The 25,258-nt window shown below is 42.9% G+C and overlaps 1 protein-coding gene across 1 annotated transcript in view; it reads left to right on the top strand.

Moving 5' to 3' along the window:
- The first annotated feature begins 3,330 nt into the window (after nt 1-3,330).
- The window catches only part of ARHGAP36 (Rho GTPase activating protein 36), a 31,076-nt gene continuing 9,148 nt past the window's right edge, over nt 3,331-25,258 (top strand). The window contains exon 1 of the mRNA XM_090264516.1: nt 3,331-3,388. Coding sequence (XP_090120642.1) covers nt 3,331-3,388 — 58 coding nt within the window. The remainder of the gene's footprint in view (nt 3,389-25,258) is intronic.

The raw sequence follows: 25,258 nt of genomic DNA, 5'->3' as shown, positions 1-25,258 counted from the left end.
TTCCCACAGTTAATAAGCCCCCAGCTTGACTTTATCATTGTGCCTTCTTCCAAGTTAGAATATGTTTTATTCCAGCTACAAACCTCATTGCAAACAGTGACCTGAGTAAGGAGCAGGGTGCTTAGCCATTAATTGGAATCGCAATGAGATAGCCTTAAGCAGCAGTAAGTTGTTGAGCTCTAGGCCTTAGGCTGTCAGGGTGAGGGCAGATATACCCAATGTGCCCTTTGTGAGCACATATCTTGGGGTGAGGGATTTCAAGTGCAGGCTAGCAAGCTTGTGGCTGCTCAGTGGGGGTGCTAAGTACCTCTGCATTCTTGGAAAAGAAGCACCATAACTGGTTATGTGTCCCTGCACAAGAAGGGAGTCCTGCATTAAACCCACAGACCAACTTTCAACTTTTCTTGGTCACCAAAGCCAGCCCCAGTGTCCAATGCCAGTAGCACAACTGCAGCTTAAAAACCCTAGTCATTTTCCTACCAAGCTTAGTCCTTTACTCAGAAGAGCAAGGTTATATGTTTTTCTATTACTAAGTAGTGTTTTCTAACTCCAGAAAATAATATGCTTATTAAAGGAAATTTGAAGAGTGCTGAAATATGGAAATAATAAAACAGTTAAGAATTGCCCATAATTGCATTGCTTAAATACAATCACTATTAAGATTCTGGTGCATTTCCTGTTTTTCTAGGTTTATTATTTATTTCCACTGTTTATATAGTAGTGTGCATACATTTTGCATTTTGATTATTCTTATTTAAAATAAACATAAGTGTATTTTCAAATTATCATATAGGTTTCTAAATTACATATTTAAGAATAATTGTGCAGTAATTCATTGAGTGAGTAGACATATATGCATACCTCAGTATCTTGCACACAGAGGACATTTTACAAATATTTGTTGAGTGAATGGATGGAAAGATAAATGAATGCATTCTCTTATTATGTAACATTTAGTCAGGGCAAATATTTTCAAAGGAAACTTAATGCTAAGTAATTAAGTGGCAGAGGAGATGGGTCAAAGAAAAGGGACTTAAATATTTTTTTTTAAATTCTGTACTTTGCATTTCCTCTTCTCTTTTTTTCTCAAAAGAATATACTTTGGTTTGCCTGGAGCTCATTCACAATTGTGAATGTCCCCATTTTACAGATGAGGAAAACCAAGCCTTAGAGAGGTTAAATAATCTTCCTAAGATTGCATAGCTAGTACATAGCAGAATTGAGCTTTCTATCTAGGTCTGTGAGCATCCTTAGCTTTGTTCCTTTATTACATCACACCTCTTGCAGAAAAAACCAATGAAAAAGGATGGCTGTCATGAGTTGGTACCCCAGATAAAACTACTCTGGAATCAGAGAAACTTCAGTTACTGAGGCCCATTGGATTGGTATGGGCAGGAGCCTTTTTGCCACAAGGAACTTAAAACAAAACAAAAAAACAAAAACAAAAACAAACTCATTCAGCTGGGGGAAAAAACATTGAGGCCATTACAAAAGCTGGGGGTGAATAAGCTCATGGGAAGAGGTAAGGCCAAGGCCAAGCTTTCAATATCCAGAGGCTGAAACTGGAGATTTCTAGATGTCAGACTTGTTTGGCTTGGATGACTAGGTATTTGTACAGCATAAATTGGTAAAAAGAGAAGGCCTGGTGAATGTTTGTTATCATTGATTGCTTTTAGAAAACAGAGAAAATTGGAAATGATTTAGAAATTGATGCAAAGGCAAAGAGGTAGCATGTTTCCCAGACAGGAAGAAAAATGAGTGGAAACTTTTAAAACTATGACTACAGCTCTACTTTGTTAAGAATTGCATGGCAAAATAGAGATGATTTTTTCCATTTTATGCACCCCTTTGCCACATTAATGCTAATATCAGTTGCTAGCAAAGCAAATGTAATAACTGCTCTCACTAAAGGACCTGTGATTGCAGCTTCCACTCCTCAGGCCTGGAAGAAGGTTTTTCATCTTTCTTTCTATCTCCTCACTAGCATTTTGATTGACAGAGTCCCATTTTCCCAGTGGAGAAAAACAAGGCACAGAGTCACCACGTCTGTACAACTGCCAATGGAGAATTGAAAGGAGAAATTAATTTGGGCCCTTGAACTTAAATAGAAAAGGAATTTTTGTTTAGAAGCCCTTCTTGCCACCAAATTTCCAACTCTGGTGGCTGCTTCTACCCCGGGATTTGGGGGCATGGCTGGTTTACCACCACCAAATGCCCCAAACACTGAACCCATTAAAGTATGCGCTCCCACGTGTATTTAAAATTTAAAAATACAAAGCCATAAATACAAGTGTAATGAAATCCAACACAGTACCACTCCCCATTGAAATACCAAATATCAAATTATTTCTAAAAACAAATGTTGGTGCCCCTCCTATACCAGTGCCCTGAGCAAAAGCATAGGTGGTGGAGTCCACAAGTCAGCAGCAATTGGGCGGTACCCTTTATTTATATATACTTTACACTGAGATTTTTCATTTGGGGGTCAACCCCTCAAAACAAAGGTTCCCAGACAAGAAAAGGTCTCCCTCTTCCAGAGGGACACGCAGGACGGGACAATAAAAGCTTTGGGGCCCATTGGGGGACAAAACTCTTATCGCCCACTCACATTCTTGGTTTTCTTGAATGTAGCAGTGGCTTAAAAATCACACCTGGAGCTACCTAGGGCTGAGGTGATGCCTACTGTAAGGTAGGGGGTTCCCAAGGGCTTGGCGGTACCTCCCTTTCCGGTTCAGAGCTCCAGAGGCAGACACCTCTTGCAACCTGGATTGGGCCTCCTGAGGCCTGAGATGATGTCTCCGCTAAAACGTGGGGTTTCTTAGGTCTGGGATACGGTCTTGCCCTCAGATCTGAAGGTCCCTGGGACAGGTGCACCATCTCGCCCTCAAATTCCAGCTTCTGCGGACAGAACCGCTCTTATGTGCCCGATTACGGGTTCTTGGGTTCAAGGGACCTCCCCTCCCTCTCAGATTTGGGGCTCACCAGGACTGAGATGGCGTCTCCCCTTAGACTGTGGGATCCCTGGGGTAAGGGAAGGGTCTTGCTTTCAGTCAGAGCTTCCCGGGACAGGAGCTGTGTCGTAGCCTCCCTCCGCATGGAGGAAGGGTCTGTGGGACCAGCGGCTTCCCCTACGGCGGGGGGTGGGGTGGGGTGGGCTCCCCTGAGGCCCTGCCCCCTTCGTGACATGTCCGAGGTGTCCGGTGACCAAGACACTCTTAGAAGGGTGCAGGGTGCGGCTCAGGGCGTGGTCACCGGGGGCTACTTAGGGCGGTCAGTGTGAGGGACTAATCGGAAGCTAGTTTCCAGGCTGCCAGGCACTCAGCGAGGGTCATGGCGTGGATTCTGGACTGCCTGTTTGCGTCGGCCTTTGAGCCCCGCCCCCGCCGTGGTGAGTGGGGACTACAGAGTAGAGGGGTTGGGGTTCTTGGCCGGGGGGCGGGGTGGCCGCCGGCTGCAGCCCCTGCTGGGCACTCTGGGGCTTGGTTGGCAGCCCCTTCCCTGCTGGCTTTTAGCTAATTGTTCCTGGCTCAAAGGACTGCCCCGTCGAGGCGTGGCATAAATCATCAGTTTTGCCCGGAACACGGAGCAATCGCACTAATGGCTCGGCGGGACGCGGGGCGAGCGTGTGGGCGGAGCCGCTGGCTCAGCGGTCCTCAGGGACAGCCAGAGCATTGGGGCCAGACAAGCAAGAAGCACCTCCCACAACGCAAGGGCCCTAAAGGCCTAAAGATGAATGGCCCTGAAGGTGGGTGGGAGGGAGGCTTTTGCTTTGAAGTTTGTCCCCCTTGTCCCATTTTCAACTACAGAATATCAACATGGGCTCCTTATAGTCCTTGAATTCAATCCCTCCTTTTAAAATATGGTGACATTGAAGTCCAGTGATGGGAAAGGCCCGCCCAAGGTCATAGAAGGAGTTGTCAGCAAATCAGGTTCTGCTGAAGTTCTGCCAACTTCCCACTGCCCCAAACTGCCCAATGACATAGGCTTTGGGTCTTTAGTCTGGGTCTTTCCTTGGGTATTTGAGATCAATGCTTGGTTCCCCTATCCCTATGGAGTTGAGGATATAGGTGTGCAAGGATCACAGCACCAGTATGGATATGTGGGTGGCATTTCATCCTTTTCCTAGCACTGCTTCTATAAAGTACCTTTTGGAAACTGATTTTCCCCCTCCTTACACTTTCAGGAGACTGATGCTTTCTTTTTGAGATTTCCCAGGACCCTCATACACACTGTCCTTCACTTTTTCTTGTAGGCCCCACCCCCTCCAGGCTGCCATCTGCCCCCACTGCCACCTGTTTTTCCATAGTCTCCACCTCCAAATTCTATATTGGTGAGAGTGCGTCATTGGTCACCAGCCATAAACCAAACCTGGGGTTGTCTCCTCTTTCCTCTACCCCCTCATTGGCAGGGAGGGGAGGCACGGAGAGGAGGAGCTTCAGAAAATTAATTCAGCAGAAACCTGCTTTTAGTTCTTTGCAGCCCTAGCACCCTACTAAGAACCATCTCAGGAGCCTGACTTTCAAATAAGAGACTGCAGCATAGTTAGCAAGTTCAAGCACAGTCACTGACAGGTCCGAAGTTCTCTGAGAAGGAAAGAGATGCACATACACACTGCTTAATTTTTGTTCCGTATACTTTTTTTGTTTTTGTGATCCTGATGAGTGGAAAAAAAATAAGGATTTTTTATAAGATGCCATTTTAGGTTTTACTGCTCAAACACCCAACCTTCGAAAAGGGGGTAGAGGGAACCATTACATCAGGGTGTAGGAACCTTTATGAATAACCCCACTGGGAAGGGGCCACTATCACACCAGGAAGTCTGTCCCCATATAAAGACAGCCATGTCTATTAGAATTAGAAGACTTTTTCTTAAACTGAACCCAAATCTATGTCCTGGTCCTTCATGATCTTCCCAAGTTACCAGTGCCAGACGTCACTGTTCCCCCACTCTCATTCACCCCTGTTCTTATCCAGGCCAAACCTTCCCAGTTCCTTCATCTGTGTAATGCATGACATGGCTGTAAGGCTCCTATCCGTATCTAGCTGCTCTTCTTTGAATGTGCTCCAAGTTGAGAATGCCCAGTGACCTGGCCAAAAGAAGATTTCCAGCTGTGCCCCTGTAAATATAGTCCCTCTTTTGGAAGCCCACGTCACACTCATGTTACTCAGATACAGAGCCATAAATACACACATACATACACATTCCCACACCCACACATGCCCACATACAAAGTCACAAATGCACACACACACACATTTGACATGCGTCCCATACTTTTAGCACAAAACACAATATACCCATATCACACATGCACACACCACACACAAATTCCATGGACATGCCACATGGTTCTTACAACTAGTATATTTATGTTTGAAGTACTTTCAACTGAAGCTACTCTTTTTTTTAAAAGAGTAATCCCATGTTATTTTCAGTCTTCATTCTCTTTTAGTTGGTGTTTAGACCCAAGCACAAGACCTTATATATTTGCTATTGCATTTCCAGTCTGATAAAACCTGTCCCCTCACATATGCTATTGGCACATCACTGCTTACACTAGCTTTATTACTCATAAAATAGCAGCAAATATATGTGAAGTACTTCCCGGATGCTGGACTTAGGCTCAGTCCTTTATACATATGATCTCACTAATCACACAACATCACTTTCAAATAGTTAATTAGTCTTTTGGTAGTTTTTTTTTTTTTTTGACCAGGTCAGAACCCATTCATTGCATTCCCCCTGAGAAATGCTGTGCAACATGAAAAGATAACTTTGTGGGTAACTATTGATATTCTGTAGGGCTGTAATTGACTTTGGTACCTCTCTTCAAATGCCTTCCAGAAACCCTCAGGAGTCAGAGGCGGGGGAAGTAGCTGACCACTGACTGGGAAGAGAGGGGAGGTATTCTATATGTTCTATCATGCACCCACCTTTCTTTCCCAAGAGATGGTTGGTATGTCAGAGCACTCTTCTGAGGGTGACAGTGGGCAATGGGGGACCATATGAAGACATTTGGTAGAGGTATCATTGAGCCCTGGGAAGAATGTGGACCCCCAAATAGTCTTCTTTCTCAGAGAAAGGAACAGCATGATTGACCGACTTGAAAATGCTCTCCCTAGTTCACTCTCAGCATTGGATTTAGCCTCAGACAATTGAACTTCTGTAAAGCAGCCAAAACTCTAAAGCTGAAGGGACCCTGGGGCCCACTTTACATACAAATTTGATCTTTTCTTGGAGATGGGATCCAACTGATTTGCTGAGGCCATGTCTGGTTGAGCTGTAACAGGATTATTTTCTAGAGCTGGGGTGTGTTTGCCAATGAGACGTCCCACTCCCTTCATTACGGTAGCAGATGAGCATCCCCATTCACCAATGGCAGGACTTCCCAAAGTTACTTTGTAAATCACTTGCTTTCACTTCAAAAAACATTTTGCCATAGGAAAAAAATGGCACTCTAGAGCTTAGGTTTCTAAGTTATCTCACACTTTACCCACCATGAGGATAAAATGCAGAATCTGGGTGATGGATGCTGGCAGAAAATAATACTCTTGCAAATGTACCTCAGGCTCTAGAGTTAGAGCTGACATTCATCATGCTTAAATATCAAATGATGGAAAGCATATTAGGCGTTGATGGAGCAGGACGCCAGGTCCCAGAGGGTGCTTATGGCAATGGTGAAAGCAACATCATTCCTTTATTCACACTGATCTACTAATACAACCTAAATGTCCAACAAGAATAGAATGGTTAAATAATTAATATCATATATCCACTTGTTGGAACTAGTCTACAACTATAAAAAGATGTTTATGAAAAATAAGTAGCAAGATGGAAAGTAGTATGATTGTAACTGTCAAATATATGTTTTTGAAAGGCAAAGAAAATTCAGCAACAAGGTAAATAAAATTAACAGATTCTGTTAAGTTGGTGGAATAATTGTTATTTTTTCTGTTTCCCAAAATCTCTATCAGGTTTGTTCTTAAGTCACTCTAATAATTTTTAAAAGTTTTTTGAAGTCTAAATGAAGATATGTGATATGCAAACACTCCAAGCAATGATCTAAAATCCCACTGTACATAGTTTAATGTAAGGATTTTTTTTCAATTTGTAGATTAAATGTATTGACTAGATTAGGTCAGCCATATGTGATCTTCCCAATAATCATAAAGGTTCCCTAACACTGGATGGGAAGAAGCAGATTGGTTTGAATCCCAGGTCTGAATTTATAGTGTTTTGTGAGCAAGTTACTCAACCTCTTTTAAAATTATTTAATAATGCTGACATTTCCAGGTTATAAATATTTATTATTATTATTATTAATATCATTATATTAAGTGTATTCTATGGCTGAGGTATCAAAAGATGCATTTTATTCCTTCTCCAAATATTGGCTATGTACCGGTCATTTTCCTAAACAACCTCATTTAACTTTCATAACAACTCTTTGGTATTATTATTTTTATTTTAAAGACAAAGTTCAGAGAGGTTCAGTAACTTGCTCACTGCCACACAGAGGCTGAGCAAGGATTACAACTTCCTTTGGTCTGACTTAAAAGCTTGAGTGATAATTTTTAAAAGACAACATTTTCAAAGCTCCTAACACTATGCTGATATGCAGTAGACATTTACCAGGTGGTCAATAGGATGTTGATGATGTCTCCTTGCCCAGAGTCCAAGTCTAGTCTTTAGAATTATTCAATTACTTATAGATTCCTTTCTATGAAAAATTGGAAAATGCAATGCAAATACCACCTGTGTCCTCATTGCTGGAGCTCTGAGTCACTAGGAAATGATTTCTGTTTCCTTCTGGCAGTATCATTTGTTCTCACATGTATCAGCAGAAGTAGGTAGATGGCATGTTTGATGAGCCTTGGCAGCTACTGTCACATCTCAGATACACCTCTTAAAATCTATGCAGCTTCCTGGGGATGGGAACCCAATACCCAGCAACCAATAGGTCCCTGTGCTCAGGGAAGTTTATTAAATGGTGGGGGCCTATCCTGAACCCCTGTTCCAATTATTCCTTTTTATGGTATGATTGACCCTTAATTGTTACCCCTCCCACTTCTCTCTTCAAAATGGAGGCTACAGAACCTCCTCAGAAGCAGACATAGGTAAGAGCTAGAGAGTTCTTCTAAATTCCTAAATCCTCAGAGGGACTCACTAACAGATTAACTTGCATGGTGGAGTATAGGGTCAGTGAGGGGTAATATGCAGTATGAATAAGAGGAGTTGAAGGAGGAGGAGTTAAAGGCATCTTCCATATACTGGAAGCACCCAAAGCCTGGCTTCTCAGAGCTTTTTTTCTGCCCCAAAGCTCAATAATTATCTAGCTTGTAACCTTTTTATTCTTAGTTGGAATTATATACACCCCTTACCCTCAACTTCTTCCTTTCCCCACCCGTCCCTTCTGAAATACAGTTTTAGCTTGCAGTGACTTGTTTTTATCTCTAGAGGGAGGCAACAGCATCAGGAAGGGAAGGGCACAGATAGGGGTCCTTCATTCACTTTATCATTTTTTGTAAAGGGTAGGTTTTATTTTCCTTTAACTGCAGACAGATGAATAGCAACTAATTGGAGCTGTATTTTAGGTGCTGCAAAGTATATCTCAGAGAAACATTTTTCTCCACATTGTCCCATCTACCCACCTACCCCCTCAAAAAAACTTGGTAGCTGCTAGAAAAAGAATGGCCTTGGGAACACTTCTTAATTTCTACGGTCGAGGTGAGAAAAATTAAACAAGAATTTTGGGGCAGTTCAGCCAGGAAATATTCATGCTATCAATCCCTTGAACACAATGGTACATATTTAGGAGATAGGCTTGAGGCTGGGTCTGCAGTGAGGGTTGGGTGTTGGGGTGGGGGATGTCTAGTAGGTAGTTAGAAACTTTCCGGTTTAGAGTATTACATTTGAAACCAAACTCTCATTAACACTGCCAGGAGAAACTGCAGAGTGAGAATTGGACTTAGGGTCCAATTCTTCCAGGGCTGCATTAGGCTGATCAAAACATCATCCTAAAAGAAGAGGGGCTATTTCAAGAGTGTCAGACAAACCAGTAATGAGGAAAATTGGCAACTCAGTCAGTCAGCTTCAGTCCCTGAATACTCTGGTTGAGACAATCTGGGCTCTATGAGAGGGGGTGGGGAGAATAAAGTGAGGGAGGGAATTAACTAACCTTTTCTTGAGCATTTGATATACATATTAAGTATTAGGCTGCTGCTTTTTATATTTTACCTCCTTAAGTCATCTGAGCATTTCTAAGGCAGGTGTTAGCATCTCCATTTTACAGATAAAAACTGAGGTTCAGAGAGATGAAGTTGTCTTGCCAAGATCACCCAGGAAGTAAGTGATGGAGCTGGAATAAAAACTCAAAGTTGTCTCACTCCAAAGATCCTCTGCCTCATGGAAGAAATAAAGATCATGATCTTTAAAGCGTTTTACTCTCATGGGGAAACCAAGATCTCTCAATAAAATTCACATTATGGTGCCCTGATCCTATAGGTTCTTGTTTTTAGGGTGAAAATTTAGAGTCTCTAGTCCAAGACTGCATCTTTGGAGCCAGAGCTTTTGGCTTCTTCAAAGTTGACGTTTGTCCCCAATTTCACAGGTAGGACCACTGAGCTGGATTGAACCAGAGCCTTCATGAATCCAGGTGGGACTTGCACAACATGATTTAGATAGGTGGTCCAGTGGTGTGGGGATGGGGGAGTGGGAGGCAGAGAGGGAACCTTCAGAGAGGGAGAGGAGGCCTCACATGAGTGACTGTGAGGGAATGGAAGTTAAGCTACTATATTCTAGGAGAATGAGAAGGTGTCAGACTGGCTATAAACCAGCAGAGAAGCCAAGGGCCTGAGACCAGATGCTGGGACACACCAAAGTTTGCATGAATTCTTTGTAGGGACTTACCAAGGGGCTTCAGCTTGTCTGTGTGCTGGGTGGCTTAGACTGGCCTCTCTAGCCTTCTTTTTCTTTTTCCTTTTCTTTTTCTTTTTCTTTCAAAAGGAGACTTGCTGGCTATATAGTAGTTGAGGAAATGTTTTCCTGCCCAACCACGATGAGGTGCTGACCTAGGCCCAGCTAGAGGGAAAGCTTTATGGATGTTGCAGTTGCTTCTCTTTTGCACACCAGGCTCATTTGTGCCAGCTGAAAGGGCATAGTAATAACAGTAGCAATTTAAGTCGTGCTTCTCACTCCCCTCCTGAAAAGTGGAGAGTAACTCACTACCGTTGAATTGTCCCTCTTTATCCACCCCCTAACCTCCTCACAGGAGTCCAGGCTGGTTCCCTGGGGGCTGAGCTGGAAGCCAGTCCTTCCAGTGGCCCTTTAGCTGTGAATGAGGCTCAAATATTCCCTAATAAATGTGCTCCCCTAAATGCAATGTATTGCTTTAATTTGTATTTCTTAGACAAGGCTGCTTAGAAGGCATTAAATCAGTGTGAGCCCCATTTGGCAAGCACAAGTGCTCACCTCAATCATGAATAAAACAAAATGAGGCCCATTCAGGAATCTTTTCTAAGGGGTCTTCGCTTGTTTTTATATATGCAGTTTGATTTAAAGGTGACTGATTTGCTTGAGATTTACCAATTTCTGGTGGTAATGCAATAAAAAAAGATCTGCGGGAGCCATGAAATCATTCCCTTGCTCCATCCTGACCCCTTTACCTCTATTCCCCTTCATACCCAATTCTCTTGACCCTATGGCTAGAAAATGCTCATTCTCTGCTTTCTTTCAGCACCAGCCTAAGAAGAGCTCCCAGAACTGGAGCTGGTGAGGTGCTTATGAGCCTAGGGTAATTACAGATTTTGAGGTGTCAACAAGCATGTAATTAAGTGGAGAAGGTATCAGTTCTCTGAGAGACAAAGAAAATGATTATGTTGAGCACTCTTGGTGCTGTCAGTAAACTTAAAAGAAATATTTTTTGGGAAATGATATTGTTTGATACAGACATTAATACCTAGCAGGAATCAGGGGACTCTTGGTGAGGCTATGTGGTGCAGAATAAAAGCTTAGAAAGCATGACAGACCGGGGTTCAAATACCAACTCTGCTCCCTACTAGGTCTGTGACCTTGAGGAAGTTACTTAACTACTCTGAACTTAATGTGTGATGTGTAAAATAGAGATTATCATAGCTCTAGCTACCGCATAGGGTCATTGTGAAGACTCAAGGAGATAATGCATGTAAGAGCACTTAGCATAGTGTCTGGTACTCAATAAGTGCTTAATCAGTGGTAACACTATTATTATGATCACTATTATTTTTCTTACTATACATCGGGCATTCTCTACAGCTCAGAGTTTAAAAGAAGAGACAAATAATTGCAGTTATGCATGATTATATCATGAGAAGTATAAAGAGTGTAAGTATAGTGGCTCAAAGGAAGGAGCCCTCAATTGAGGAAGAGGGGTACAGAAAAGCAGAGAAAGTTTTATGACTCTTGATTTAGATTAAGAGGCCCAAGGGAGAGAGGGATTTCGGGCAATGGGATCTGCCCACACAAAACCAAGGAGATGTGAAACAGCCAGGCCCTGAACAAATAGTTGGGCTCTTCTGGGAACAAACTGGGATTCCCTGGGGTGGGGGGGGAGTGACCAGAATCTTTCCAGTTTACTCCCACCAGCCCCTGCACCACGCCCTAGGCGCCCTACCTGGCCAATCATGTGCAGCGCCCTCCTCTTCTTTCCAAGCAGACAGGTAAGCACGCACCTTGCCCCAGAAGGCTGGAGCACAGCGATGGGGGCCGGGGGCAGACTCAGACGAGGCAGATCAGGTGAGCAAGCACGCTGCTCTGGTCTTGGCACAATGCCCCCACCCCAATTTAAAAACAACAACAACAAAAAAAAAAACAAGCACACAGTCACACCTGGGTTCTTTAGACAACCCCAGTGCTCTCACACACCACACCCATACACTCACACTGCAACATCTCCATTACAAGATATACATGGTTTCCAGCTCTCCAACACAGCACATACACTGGCCACATGCATCCCCACTACACAACAAACACATCACACCCAAAGACACACACATACCGCTACCTCAAATACATAAACCTTTAAATATGCACACCTTAATTAGGCTAACATAAAAGCACCTTACACATGAACACACACACTACACACAACAGCAAACACCACCCATAGACCCACATTGACACAGCATATTTAAGAGTAAGTACTCATACACACACACTCGCGACAACACGACAACCAGCCCGTGCAGAAACATACATTGAACACACCCACATTCAGACCGCACCCACATAGTCACACTATAATGGGACGGGCAGAAACACAACCAACAAGCATGCAGACACAAGCACCACACTAGCACATGCTCCATGTCCAAGCACAAACCAAATAAACTCCACACCAAGTACTTGGGGTAAAACATGCACCGCACCCCCCACACACACTCAGCCACACAGCAAATGCACACATAGAAGTACCGTACTTGCGCGCGCGCACATACACGCGAACATGCATACACACATACACACAGCCCACCCCCTCCTTCCCTCCAGGCGGAAGAGAAGGGGGCGAGGAGGGGAGGAAGGGAAGGAAGGAAGGGGGATGGGCGGGCCAGGAGGTGCGTGCAGAGACGCTTTTTTCCCTTTGATCTGGGTTGTGCCTGTTCCCGATTCCCAAGCAAAGGGAGTGAGTGAGTTGGGTCCAGGCGGGATTCAGTCGGAACCATGGGAAACTGGAAGGGATGGGGAATCCGCCGGTGGGCGAGTAGCGCGAAAGCTCAGCGAGGACCCTGATTCAGCAAACTGTCGACCCTGCCAGAGGCTCCTCCTCTTTGCACCCTCCCCAGATCCCTTGATCTCTTTACTGCTTGGACCTCTGACTACCCCTCCCCCACCCGGGGGAGGTTGGTTCTGCCTTCCCCTACCTGAGAGAGGACAACTATTAGGGGTGGAGGACTTTATTGGTTTCAGGAAATAAGGAGTTTTGGTCTGCAGACATGGTTTTTGCGAAAACTGTTCAAATCTAGCTTGAAGACTTCTCTTAAAGGAGAGCTCACTATTTTGCAAAACAGCTAATTTTCTACATAAAAGGCAATGGTTGTGAGAAAGAAACCACTGACACCATGCTGGACACATTGTAGGGCGTTATAAATGTTCCTCCCTCCAGCTTTTGTCACCAAACCTGTCAGGGCTATCTGCAGCCCAGAACCAGCCTGAGACAGCTTTTAAACAGTGGATGAGTTTTTTTTTGTTTGTTTTTTTTTTTTAATACTTAGCACACAAGCCCTCAGGAGGAGAACATAGGTATTGGCCAGGGAGCCACCCGCGGTAGCCGGGCGGTAGAGTTGCCACAGGTACTTTCTTTCCACTTCTGATGGGGTAGTCCCATTGGGAAACTGAGGTCTGCTCTTCCTGCAGGGGCTACAGGGTCACTCCAGAATTCTCCTCAGCCAGATGACCATCTGGTTCCTGTCCTCCGCTTGCTTGCTTTCTGTTGAGATGAATAGCAGGTGAAGGAAAAGTGGAGCAAGAGAACCTCTGCCCGTTGCAGCGCCTTGCCACGCAAAGGACACAGGCTTCAGAGTCATTATAGGTTTGAATCCTAGCTCTGTTACTTCATAGCTGACTACTTTGGCAAGTCACTGGTTTATGTCACTCTGTGCTTGTGAAGTTCAAAAGAGGAAACATGTAAAGTGCTTTTAAGTTAAGACCCAAAGATTTATATTCTCTTTTCCTTTCCCATATCCTCTTCAAAGATAAAGATCTGGGTTTGGAGAAGGGGGATCAGAGGCTTAGAGGGAGATATTGGCACCAAATGATGCTCCCACCCCCCATCAGAAAGGCATCCGATGGCCAGGGGTTCACTTAGCATTCAATATCCTGTTGTGTTTAAGGGAAATGCCTACACCAGTGATTTTAGTGATGCCATTCACTAGCCACAAGAAATTCTAAGTCACAACCCAGTCCTTGAGGCTACAATGAGGCCGGCCAGTCTGCCTATCACCTCCACTCCTCTCAAGGACTTCTTAGTTCTCTCCCCCTGCACTCTTCTCTCCCTTTCCAAGTTGCCAATTTTGTTGTTGTTGTTTTTGTAGTGAACACACTTTGGGTGTCAAGGATATCTCCTCTTACATAATATCTCCCCAGTGCCTAATACAATGCCCTAACAGCACAGGCTGTGTACATGCACCAGAGCAATGGCCTGGATGAAATCCCTTGGAAACACTGAGGCCCGAGGGCACATTAGGAGTTATAATAAGCAATCTATAGAAAGGACTCCAATAGTGACCCCCTAGGCACTGTGAGAATGGAGGGCAGTAGCTTTTGGGTAAAAATCTATTCCATTGCTTCTCAAAGCCCTCAAGCTCTAAGCCTGCCTGGAAGGGTGTTGTCTCACTGCTGTGGAGGCTTCTGCAGTCAATTAAGAAGAAAGCCTCTTTCCTGGAGGGCAGACACCCTGGTCAACTAGAGGGTGAGTCACTGTCTCAGAACTGAACAGCAGAGGTGGTGCTAAAGTGGCAATGAATCAGTCCAAGACAGCATGGGGAGATTACCTGAGTGATGATGAGAAAGAGGATGAGGCAGAAGCCTGAGCCCTTGAGTCTGGGACTAAGTGATAGAGGGCCTATATAAAGATGGATAGAGTCAGCCTCCTTACAAACAACACCACTTCCACTTGCTCCAAGTCCAGAAGGATAGCCCTGGCAGCCTTCTTAGCAGAGGAAGTAAAGTGGAAAGCACTATTACTGGCTAGGGTGGGGGATGTTTGGAAGACATGGGTTTCAATACTGACTCTGCTACTTGCTGTGTGACCCTGGGGAAGCCCTTTTCCTTCCTATGTCCAACACCAAAGAGAAGTTAAGGGGCAAGCGGCTCTGTGACACGCCTTGAGATAAGTATTTTACCAACACTATTTCACACACCCTTCTCCACAGTGTTATGGGCTGAGCTTGTATCCCTTTATTTTGTAGTTGAAATAACCGAGGCTGGGTGATATTCAGTCATCAACCTTCTCTCTAACATATTATGCAATCTTTTTGTATTTATGTTACTAAGGTAATCACTGTAACCCAAGCCAACAACCTGCCAGTCCTCTGCCTATGGCTCCCTATGCAGTCAGGTTCAAATCATGTCTTTCAGCTGGCAAGGCTACCTGGTTGAGTTTCTGTTTTCATGTTCCATAATGTCTACCCATCCCTGAATCAAATCTTTCCCTGGCATATCAGTTTAATATCCCACATTAGAAAACAAGCATCACCAGAAAGATGCACCCCAGTATCAATGATTTATCACAAGGTTGGGAGAATTGGCTGCAGGAAGTTGCAGTGAGGAAGGGGAGCAGAGCTGCCAGAATCAGAAGGAGGGGTTTCAGAAAAACTCAGTGGGGTGGTGGTGAGAATGCCAGGGACAAATTGAACTGGCCTCAAACTTCCACTCCCTTCCTTTCCCCTCTTTTCATAATTTGGTGCTTTAAAATATATAAAAGGGCAGCACCCAGCCCATTTTCACTAGGAAAAGAGGAAGAGATCCTCTTCTCCAATGGAAGGGAAAATCACTTTGACCATTCAAATTACATTCCTGTGTTGGGTAGGATTTATCCAATTACTGGGGAGGGGTAGTAAAAATGTGGAGAGGAAGTAGAAATCTTCCTGGTAGTGATGTTGGTGAGGTGATACTACTTAAATAATGCTGCCAATGCTGTTGCCAAAACCAGAAGCTCTCTTTGCTAGACGGTAAGAGAGGCTTGCCATTGGGCTTCTGGATCTCACTTCTAACCCAGGTCCCTAAAAGCTCCATTTCTGAGCCTTTAGGGAATAAATCCATGTCTTTCTGGGCCTCAGTATCAATGTATGCTTGGAGTCAGAAGCTACCCTCTAACCTTTCCCCTTCCCTTCCTTCCTTTGCTTCTTTGCCTAGGCTCTGCTGCCCTCTCCTTTCCTTTGCCAAGCTCCCATTTTTTTCCCCCTTCTGTCTTTCTGTGTCAACAGAAATCTCCCCTTTTCTACTTTCTTTACCCAGGAAATGAGAAAATTCAATTGGGAGGGGGTATAATTGTGTATTTCCCCACTCGAGATCTTGCATTTATAACCCCATATTGCCTTTGTTGTGCCAGATGAAAATATTTAGTGCTTACAAATATTTTTTTGTTTGTTTGGCTGAATAGTGATCTGTATATATGGTTGTTAGGCTGCAGATGAGAAGGCATTTTTAGAAGAGGCATTAGAAAGTAAGACAGTCCGGGCAGGTGTGGATGGCCTTCTGACTACTCCAGGTGCCAAAAAGATAGAAAAACAACTATAAAGACTATAGACGTGTGTGTGTGTGTGTATGTGTGTGTGTGAATGCACTGTGGAGAAGTTTTCTGAGACTGTTCTCATCCAGATGTGCAGAGGATGTTGTGAAGTTAGCTTCTCTTTGCTCTTGTTGCTCATTGAACTTTGAACAAAATGATCTTTTTCTCTGTGAGTTTGGAAGAGCACAGACCCTGGATAAGATGGAGAACAAGGAACATGAAGAGTTGGGCAAAGAAGGAAGGGATTTTTCCTAGTAGGCAAATGGCCAACAAAGGCTGTTCCCTGCACTCAAATACCATACAAGTCAGGGCAGAAAGGAAGCAATGAGGGGGTGGCAAAAGGTGTCCTGATCTGGAATCCAGGAGTGATGGGACTTCCTCTTGGCTCTGGCACTAATTATCTCTGTGTCCTTCTGAAACTTTCTTAGCCATCTGAACTTCCAGGTCTGGCTTTCCTTCATCTGTAATGTGAGATTGTGTGACACGACCAGGGCAGAGGAAAGTCAGAACACTAGGAGGAACAGACCCTTGGGCTGAATCTTGAAGGAGGTATCAACTTTAAATAAAGGGAGAGAAGATTGTGGGGCACAATGAGAAGCATTGGGAGTATCCAAGGGAATTTAGCAAACAGGTATGCATAAGACACTGAGCTGGCTGCCATGTGGAAAATTGCTATGAATTAGGTCCTGTCACCCCGTGGAAGCCTTTACTGGGAGTTGGGGAAAATGAGCAGCAGAACTAAGCACTAGCAGCACTTGCAACAGGTCCCAGGACAGGCCATGGCCACATTGCAGGACTGATAGCAGGTCATGACACCACCTATTCCCTGGCCAGACCAGGAGAGTCGCCAAGAGGTTAGTACAGGGGCAGAGTGGGAAGTGAGGGCACTCCAAGTGGAAGTGAGACTGGTGCAAGGGTTGGAGGTGAGGAAGCCTGAGAGTGCTGAACAAGTTGCCCAGGTTTCCATGCACGCAAATGATTTAATTTTTCGAATTCTCTGTGGGGGTAGACATGAAGAGTGGTCTTTGTGATCCATGGGGCTTTATTAACTTTGCAGTTCTGAAGTACTCCTGTGACTGAGCCCAGCTTGCAGGCCATGCTCTGCAGTACAGGGGCAGCCAGGGCCCAAGACTACCCTTTTAGACTGAGGGCGCAAAGTAAGCTGCCGGTGGGTTCTTGACCCCCCCCTCCCCCTTTCCATACCCTTTCTGCTGCCACCATCACTATCACTGAGCTCAGGGTCCAGGGCAGGCTGCTGAGTTGAGCCGGGGCTCTAGTAAAAATGGGGAGGGAGATCTGCTTAAGACCCCTCACTCTGGAGCCCTTTAGGTCTTCAGAGGGGAGGGCGTGCTCCCTTTACAGCAGTGGAAAGAGACAGTGTGGCTCCATGGCCTATAGTTGGCTAAGTCCTGTAGAAGAATCAAGGACTCTGCAGATGTGGGTATTGTGTCTCTACTTTGTTCTTAGATAAGCAGGATAATAACAAATTGCCCTGGTTGTGTTTAGGGCTTGGAGATGATCACTGACTTGCCAAAGGCCACTCACCTGCTTAGTAACTAGACCAGCCTTCTGACTCCTGGTCTAGGGCTTTTTTTCTCTGCATCATAATCAAGACAATGGTCTAATTTCAAAGAGGGATAGATAGGTAGTTAGATAGACAGGTATTAATGTTTTTAGAAATATTGGTATTTTAATGTAGTTTTAAAGTAACATTCTATCATGAAAACTACCAGGAAAATATCTCCTACAGCCCCAATTCCCTCTAACAGCCAGTCAAACAAGATTTTAAAAGAGAAAACTGGCAGAAAATTGGATGCTTGCTCGGAAGATACAATTCACAGGAGAAGAGAAGGAGGTAGGAATGGGGAAACAAAGATGGTGTAGGAGTAAATCTCAGCACAGTTTCTGAGAACAACTTTCTTCTGAAAGTTTTCTTGATAGGCATCTGTCCAGATGGTTTAGGGCAGTGTCCCCATTGGTCCTTTCTCTCTCATGTTCACTCTTTAGAGAAACTCTAGCTGTGGTCTGGAGGGACAAATGCTTGATGGCCCTCCCTTTAATTGAGGGTCTCATTTCTCTTTTTCTCTCTGTTGTAAAAACATTAGAGAGGACTAGTCTCTCTCTCTCTCTCTCTCTCTCTCTCTCTCTCTCTGCCTCTCTCTCTCTCTGTCTCTCTCTCTGTTTGTGTGTAAAAATGCATATGTGAGAAAGCATGAGGAGGCATGTGTGCATGGATGTCTGTGAGAGGGACTGTGTGTGTCTAGTAGGGAGTGTGACTTAAAGAGGGGAGCTTATAGGGCCAGAGGAGTTGAAAAGGTGGGAAAAAAATGAATGAGAGTTTACTGAGTGCATACTGTAAACCTACAATAGAATAAGAGTTTGCTCGGAGCTGGTGGAACTGAGGAAATAGTCAATTCTCAATATTTCTAAAAGGAAAAAATGGAGGAAATGTACTTAAATTAGTTCATGGAAGGATGATGTTATACCCATAGGCCTTTCTTGACAGTCTTTCAGACTGCTGATATTTATGTGACCTCCAACTAGGCTGTAAAATCCCAAGGACAGAAACTGGGGCTTTCCACTCCAGATGGCTTCCCCCTTTATTTCACCATTCTTGATATGGATTACTTTCACACTGTGCTGAGGAAGCCAAACCTAGGGACTAAATCTCTTTTGTGGGCCAGTTTACTTTTTTCTACATTTCACAGCCTAGACTAATTTTCCCACTCCCACACTTAGCTGCCTTGCATATCTGATTATGAAAGACCCAGTGGAGGAACAGTTCAACTTATCCTTCTAACAGGAGATGAGTACCTTCAAAGGATGGGGCAAAAGCATTCTTCTTCTTTTTTTAAAGTATATTTTATTGATTATGTTGTTACAGTAGTTTTAATTTTCCCCCCTTTGCTCCCCTCTGCCCAGTACTCCGCTTCCTTCCAGCAATCCCACCTCCCTTAGTTCATGTCCATGGGTCATGCATATACATTCTTTGGCTTCACCCTTTCCTATATTATTCTTAACTTCCCCCTGTCTAGTTTGTATTTACCAATTATGCTTCTTAATCCCTGCACCATTTCCCCATTTCTCCCCCTTGACCCTCACAGCTGATAACCCTCCAAATGATCCCCATACCTAGGATTCTGTTCCTATTCTGGTTTGCTTTGTTGGATTTTGTTCTTATTTTTTAGATTCAGTTGTTGACAGTTGTGAGTTTGTTGTCATTTTAGTGTTCATAGTTTTCATCTTCTTCTTCTTAAGTAAGTCCCTTTGACATTTCATATAATAATAGCTTGGTGATGATGAACTCCTTTAGCTTTACCTTGTCTGGGAAGCACTTCATCTGCCCTTCCACTCTAAATGATAGCTTTGCAGGTATAGTGTTCTTGGTTGAAGTCCTTGCTTTTCATCACTTTAAATACTTCTTGCCTGCAAAGTTTCTTTTGAGAAATCAGCTGTTAGTCTTATAGGCAACACCCCTTTTTAGGTAACTCTCTGCTCTTCTCTTACTCCTTTTAAAATGCTTTCTTTATCTTTCACCTTTGGCATTTTAATTACGATGTGTCTTGGTGTGGTCCTTTTTGGGTCTAGCTTGCTTGGGACTCCCTGTTCTCCCTGGACTTGTACGTCTATTTCCTTCACCAAATATGGGGAGTTTTCCTTCATTATTTTCTCACATAAGTTTTCAATTTCTTGCTCTTCCTCTTCTTCTGGCACCCCTATGGATTGGATGTTGGCATGTTTAAAGTTGTCCCAGAGGTTCCTAAGCCTCTCCTCACTTTTTAAATTCTTATTTCCTCATTCTGTACTGGTTGACTCTTGTTTTCCTCCTTATGTTCCAAATCATTGATTTGAACTCCGGTTTCCTTCCCTTCACCATTAGTTTTGTGTGGAGTTTCTTTCGTTTCATTTAGCATAACCTTCATTTCTTCCCTTATGCGTTTGCCGTACTTAAGCAGATCTGTCAAGCCTGTGAGCATCTTTATCACCAGTGTTTTGAATTCCGAGTCTGTTAGGTTGGTTATCTCCTTGTCACTTAGTTTTCCCACCGGAACCTTGATCCGTTCCCTCCTTTGGGCCATACTTCTCTGTCTCCTCATCTTGACAGGCTCTTGTGTTTGTTTGCCTCTGTGTCTTAGGTAGAGCTGTAGCTCCTGTTACATTGTAAGGAGTGAAGCCTTATGTTTTCTCAGCATTCTTCAATAGAGGCACTACCTGACTTATTCCAGGTATTAGCAATTTTGCTCATTCTTCCTCTCAATTTTGACTCTCAGGTCTTTTGAAGGGAAATTCCTCGCCTTGGTACAGCACTGTACCATTTGGAGGACTCTTTCATTCCACCCTGTCTTTTATTTAGTTTTTACCACAGCCATAGCTAATAGATATCATGATTTTTACTTTGTTAAGTGATGAAACTGAGGCTCAGAAAGAGAGATAATTTTCTCCAAGTCACTTGGTTGGTGAGTGTGTGAACTTACACATGGTGAAACTGGGATTTGAACCCAAGTTCTAATCCATACTTTAGGACCTTTGCAGGATCTCATGCTATCAATTTGGGGGTGGACTAGAATGAGAGATGTCGTGGGAGGAATACATAGGATTTTTGGTGCCTTTCTCCTTTATTCACTCCACTTCTATATCTTTCATAATAGTCTTGTTCAAAACCATATATATGTAACTTTATATGTATCTCTATGTATATCTACCTATCTATCTAACATCATCATCAACACCTATCTATCTTATTTATCTACCATATCATTCTATCTAATCTATCAACCATCTATGTTCATTTCCATTGTCCAAGAATAGTGTGTATAAACAAGACCTCAAAAATCCAGCCACCTCCTTAGGAAAGAAGGTAGTCTTGACTTTGACTGTCCCAGTTCTGGACAGCAGATGTTGTTGATGCATACTGAGAAATATCATCGTTTGGTAGGAAGGGCAAGACCAGAGAAAGTATAGGTAGGGACATCTGGTTCCCCAATGATATATCTCTATGACATTTTTGTGCAACTTAAGGTAAGTCACAACCTCTCCAGAGCCCTAGTTTTTTGTTATCTGTAAAATTGGGAAATGTATCACCCAACCTATTTCATTCCCAGGAGTTGTGAGAATAAAATGGCATGATTCATTTATTTATACATTATGAGTAGCTATTTTAGTTACAAAACCTTTATAGTCTCTCAAAGCCATCAGAGTTATAATCTTATGATCCTCCCAACAAACAGTTATTGAACACTTACTGTGTGCTAGGGTCTGGAAATAAGGGGCATATGGAAAGTTTTTGAGAAAATGAAAAGCACGAGACAAATGGGGTAATTTTTTTTTTAACCTTTTATTGACGGAATTTCTTACTTTTTACTTTTTCTGCCACAACATTATAGAATCAGCAACCAAAAGAAAAAAAAAAAAAAGATTAAACAGTGACACAGCTTGTGATGCCAGTACTGTTACGCACTGTGACACATACTGCAGGTAATAGTGAGAATATCTATATCTTGTTGTAGTTGATGTCACATTACCTTGTTCACACTATCTTTTGGGATATTTATGGCATAAAGATTGAATTGCACTATCCTGAGCTTGAGTTGTTTCTTTAGTCAATAAAATGTAAAAAGGGCATCCCATTTTCTATAGAATGATGGTTGTACTTATTTTACAAAGAGGTTGTACTTTGTGGTGGCTGTCTGCCTTTGGATATGACATCCCCTGGATTATGGAATCAGGCTTTGATTTTGTGTCCATTCTTTTGATTTAAATTATTTGTCTATGAAATATTTTGCAGCTATTACAATAACAGGTGGTTAGGACAGAGGAAAGAGCCCTAGGATTGAGAAGAACTAGAGTCTTGTCTAGACTGTTTTGAAACTGCTGTGTGGCCTTTGGCAAACCCCTGTTCCTGTCTGAGCTTCAATTTTCTGTACTGTAGAATGGAAGCTTTGGACTAGGTGTTGGCCCTGATGCCATTGGAGATTGAAGAAGGAAGATTTTCTATTCCCAACAATATCTCTTTACCTGTTTTAATTTAATTCAAATTTAGCAGAGATAGAACAGAGTAAGTCCTTGGATTCATTTATACAAATTCGCATTTTATGTGATTACTTTTGAAGCCTGGTATTTTCCTGTAAAGTCAGGCCCTCTGAAAAATACCTTCAATATCAACATGTTTATTAAAAACCAATGTTAAATATCACAATACATTATTCATTTGATTTTCACACAACTGCTGAAATGGGTACTACATCATTTCCCTATGTTACATTAGCCCCTCTCTATATCGTGGTTCACTTATCATAGCCTCACTGTATCGCAGGATTTTAAAAAATATTCTATGTAATTACTTATTGTGGATTTTTCACTATATCATGGGATTTTGCGGTACTATATACATATGTTGTTGAAGTTACATAGGTTTAAGAGTGTAGAATAAACGAAAAGTTCCTACTTCGTGGGGGGTGGGGGTCTAGAATGTAATACCCATGATAAGTTAGGGAATACTGTATAGAGGAAGGTACTGAGGCTCAGAGAATTTAACTATCTTAAGGTCACACAGCTAAGAAATCATAAAACTTGGCTTTGAACTTGGTTCTATTTAGCTCCAACTCCAGTGGCCACTACAGATATTTGTCTAAGGATATTGTTTGTGGTGAAAGAAGGCTTTCTTTCATCTTTCACCTTGAGTATATTTTTGATGTCATAGTCACTTCAGGCAAGCACCATGTTACAGGGGGAAGGAGAAGACACTTTGGAGCAAGAAGTCCTTTGACATTTTATTGCCTATAAGAAACTTCATTTTGTGTTCAGTTGGAAAGTCAGGCCTGAGGGCAAATATTCAGATCTCAATAACCTGTTATATGCCTCTTTCATAGTGTTGAAGTCTGTTTACTTGTCCCCCCTCCCAACTCTACCCATCTGCTTTTTTCTGGGCATATTGGCCTTCTTAATTCTTGCCTCTGTCATGTATTCTTCTGGTGCCTTGAGAGGGTTAAAGGTAAGCAAGACAGTGTCAATTTTTGCTGGCAGAACTCCAGCATATGATTGCTCTTAAGTTTAGCCCTGTATCTTTGAGCAGGAGACAATGACAAACGGTTTATTCTAAGGCCTTTGATTTCCTTTGGAATTGTAAGCATCAAGGCTGACTCATCTCTCAAAGGCTTTTCTCTCTCTCTCTCTCTCTTTTTGGCTGGTGTTGTTTTGAGGTTGTTCTTATCTTATTTAGGTGAGGGGAGAGGAATTAATTTTCATTTTGATTTTTTGGAGAAAGAACCAGCTATATTCTTTGGATAACCAGATGTGGTAAGCCTCAGCAAGAAGAAATAGCTGCAACTCCAAAACAGGTACAACAATGTCTGAATAGGGACAATGGGAGAGGAGGAGCTATGCTAGAAAAATGAAGCCAGAACTAGGTTGTGTGTATCAGGATGAGACCCCCGGCTAACAGGTTTTGGACCTGTAATTATGAATAGGGGATTGCTAGAGGCTTACTCTGGGACTGAGTTTAGGTTATGTGCATGTGCCTTTGGTTAAAATGGTCATTTTGTGGATGTAGTTTGTTGGTTGGGTTTAGGCATTCTCCTTGAGTTGAGGAGATGGTGCTTTGCAGTTGAAGGACATTTAAAAAAACATGGTAAGGTTTTTCCTCTTAACTCAGTTCAAAATCTATAGAAAGTCTTCTTATCCTTTCTCATACTGCACTTATCCAACTATCAGTTATTTCTAACATCTATGACTTTGACCATTAAGAAAAGTGTGCAAAATAGAATTTTGGAAACAAAAAATGAGTAGGATTTTTTTTTGGATAAAGCTCATTTATATAAATTATTGATTGATAAACTCCTATCTTTTCTCTGGCAAAGTAACATTACCAGATCTTTGGAATTTAAGGCCCATCCCAATAATATATGGAATATTATCTTAAAAGTCCACGGGAAAGAGAAGCTCAGAAAAATGGCATGTGACAACTTCCTTTCTTATCAAAAGGTTTAGTTTCCCACGTTCCAAATTATTTTCTCTGTCAGCAACTAGCATGCACACACCCAAATCATAAACCTCAGAGCTATTTTAAATCCTTTCTTTTCCATTACAATAAAAAATTCCATACATCATGTCAATTCTACACATAAAATTCATGCCCTGCTCCAGCTCTAGTGACACTGACTTGTGTTAGCCTCTCTTACCCCTTGGCTGATCTACCTACTTCAGGCTTACTACCCAAACCAGGCTTTTCACTACTTTATGTGATTTTTCCAAGTTACAGCTCTGACTCTGTCACTCCCCACTTACAACCCTGCAGTAGTCCCCTATTGCCTTCAGGAGAAAGTCCAACTTCTTAACATAGCTAACACAGACATTCATGATCTCACCCCTGCCTATCCAGAATTATCTCCTTCCATCTCCTTTATACATCTTTAAGAATATAACAACCTCTCTCCCATCTCCTTGCCTTTGCACAAGCTGTTCTCTCTTTCTGGACGCTCCCCCCTCCCTGTCTCCAGCCAGACTTAGAGGTTTCCTCCTTTCTGCACTCACAGTACTTTGTTTGTATCTTGGCAGATTGACTTATCACAAGCTTCTATAAATTGTTGCTAACCTGTGTATCTCTTTCACTGCACAGTTAAATCATTTATGAAAGGACTAGTATTATCTTGCTCATATTTGAATCTTTAGTGCCTGTACAAAGTGGGCATTTAATACGTTTCTTTTTTTATGGATAAATGAAGTAACAAAGGAATGATAGAGGTGAAGATGTACACAAAGAATGCTGTGTGGGGTCCAGGGAGATCCCCACTGAGGGATCCTGAGAAGCCTGGGAGCAGTATGAGATAGTGGTCAGCATGGAGAAGGGACAGGCTTGCCAGTACATGAAGACAAACTTCACTCTGATCACCAATGCCGTATAAGGAATCTCTTTAGAAATGTCCTGGAAATGATGCTTGTTTGTTTTGGTACAAATGAATTTTCTTCATAAAAATAATAACCAAGTTGCACAA

The sequence above is a fragment of the Furipterus horrens genome, unplaced genomic scaffold, assembly GCF_987537825.1.
Source record: "Furipterus horrens unplaced genomic scaffold, mFurHor1.1.pri manual_scaffold_17, whole genome shotgun sequence".
Classification (NCBI taxonomy): domain Eukaryota; kingdom Metazoa; phylum Chordata; class Mammalia; order Chiroptera; family Furipteridae; genus Furipterus; species Furipterus horrens.
The sequence above is the reverse complement of the archived record's forward strand: the minus strand, read 5'-3'. Positions and strand labels throughout refer to the sequence as shown.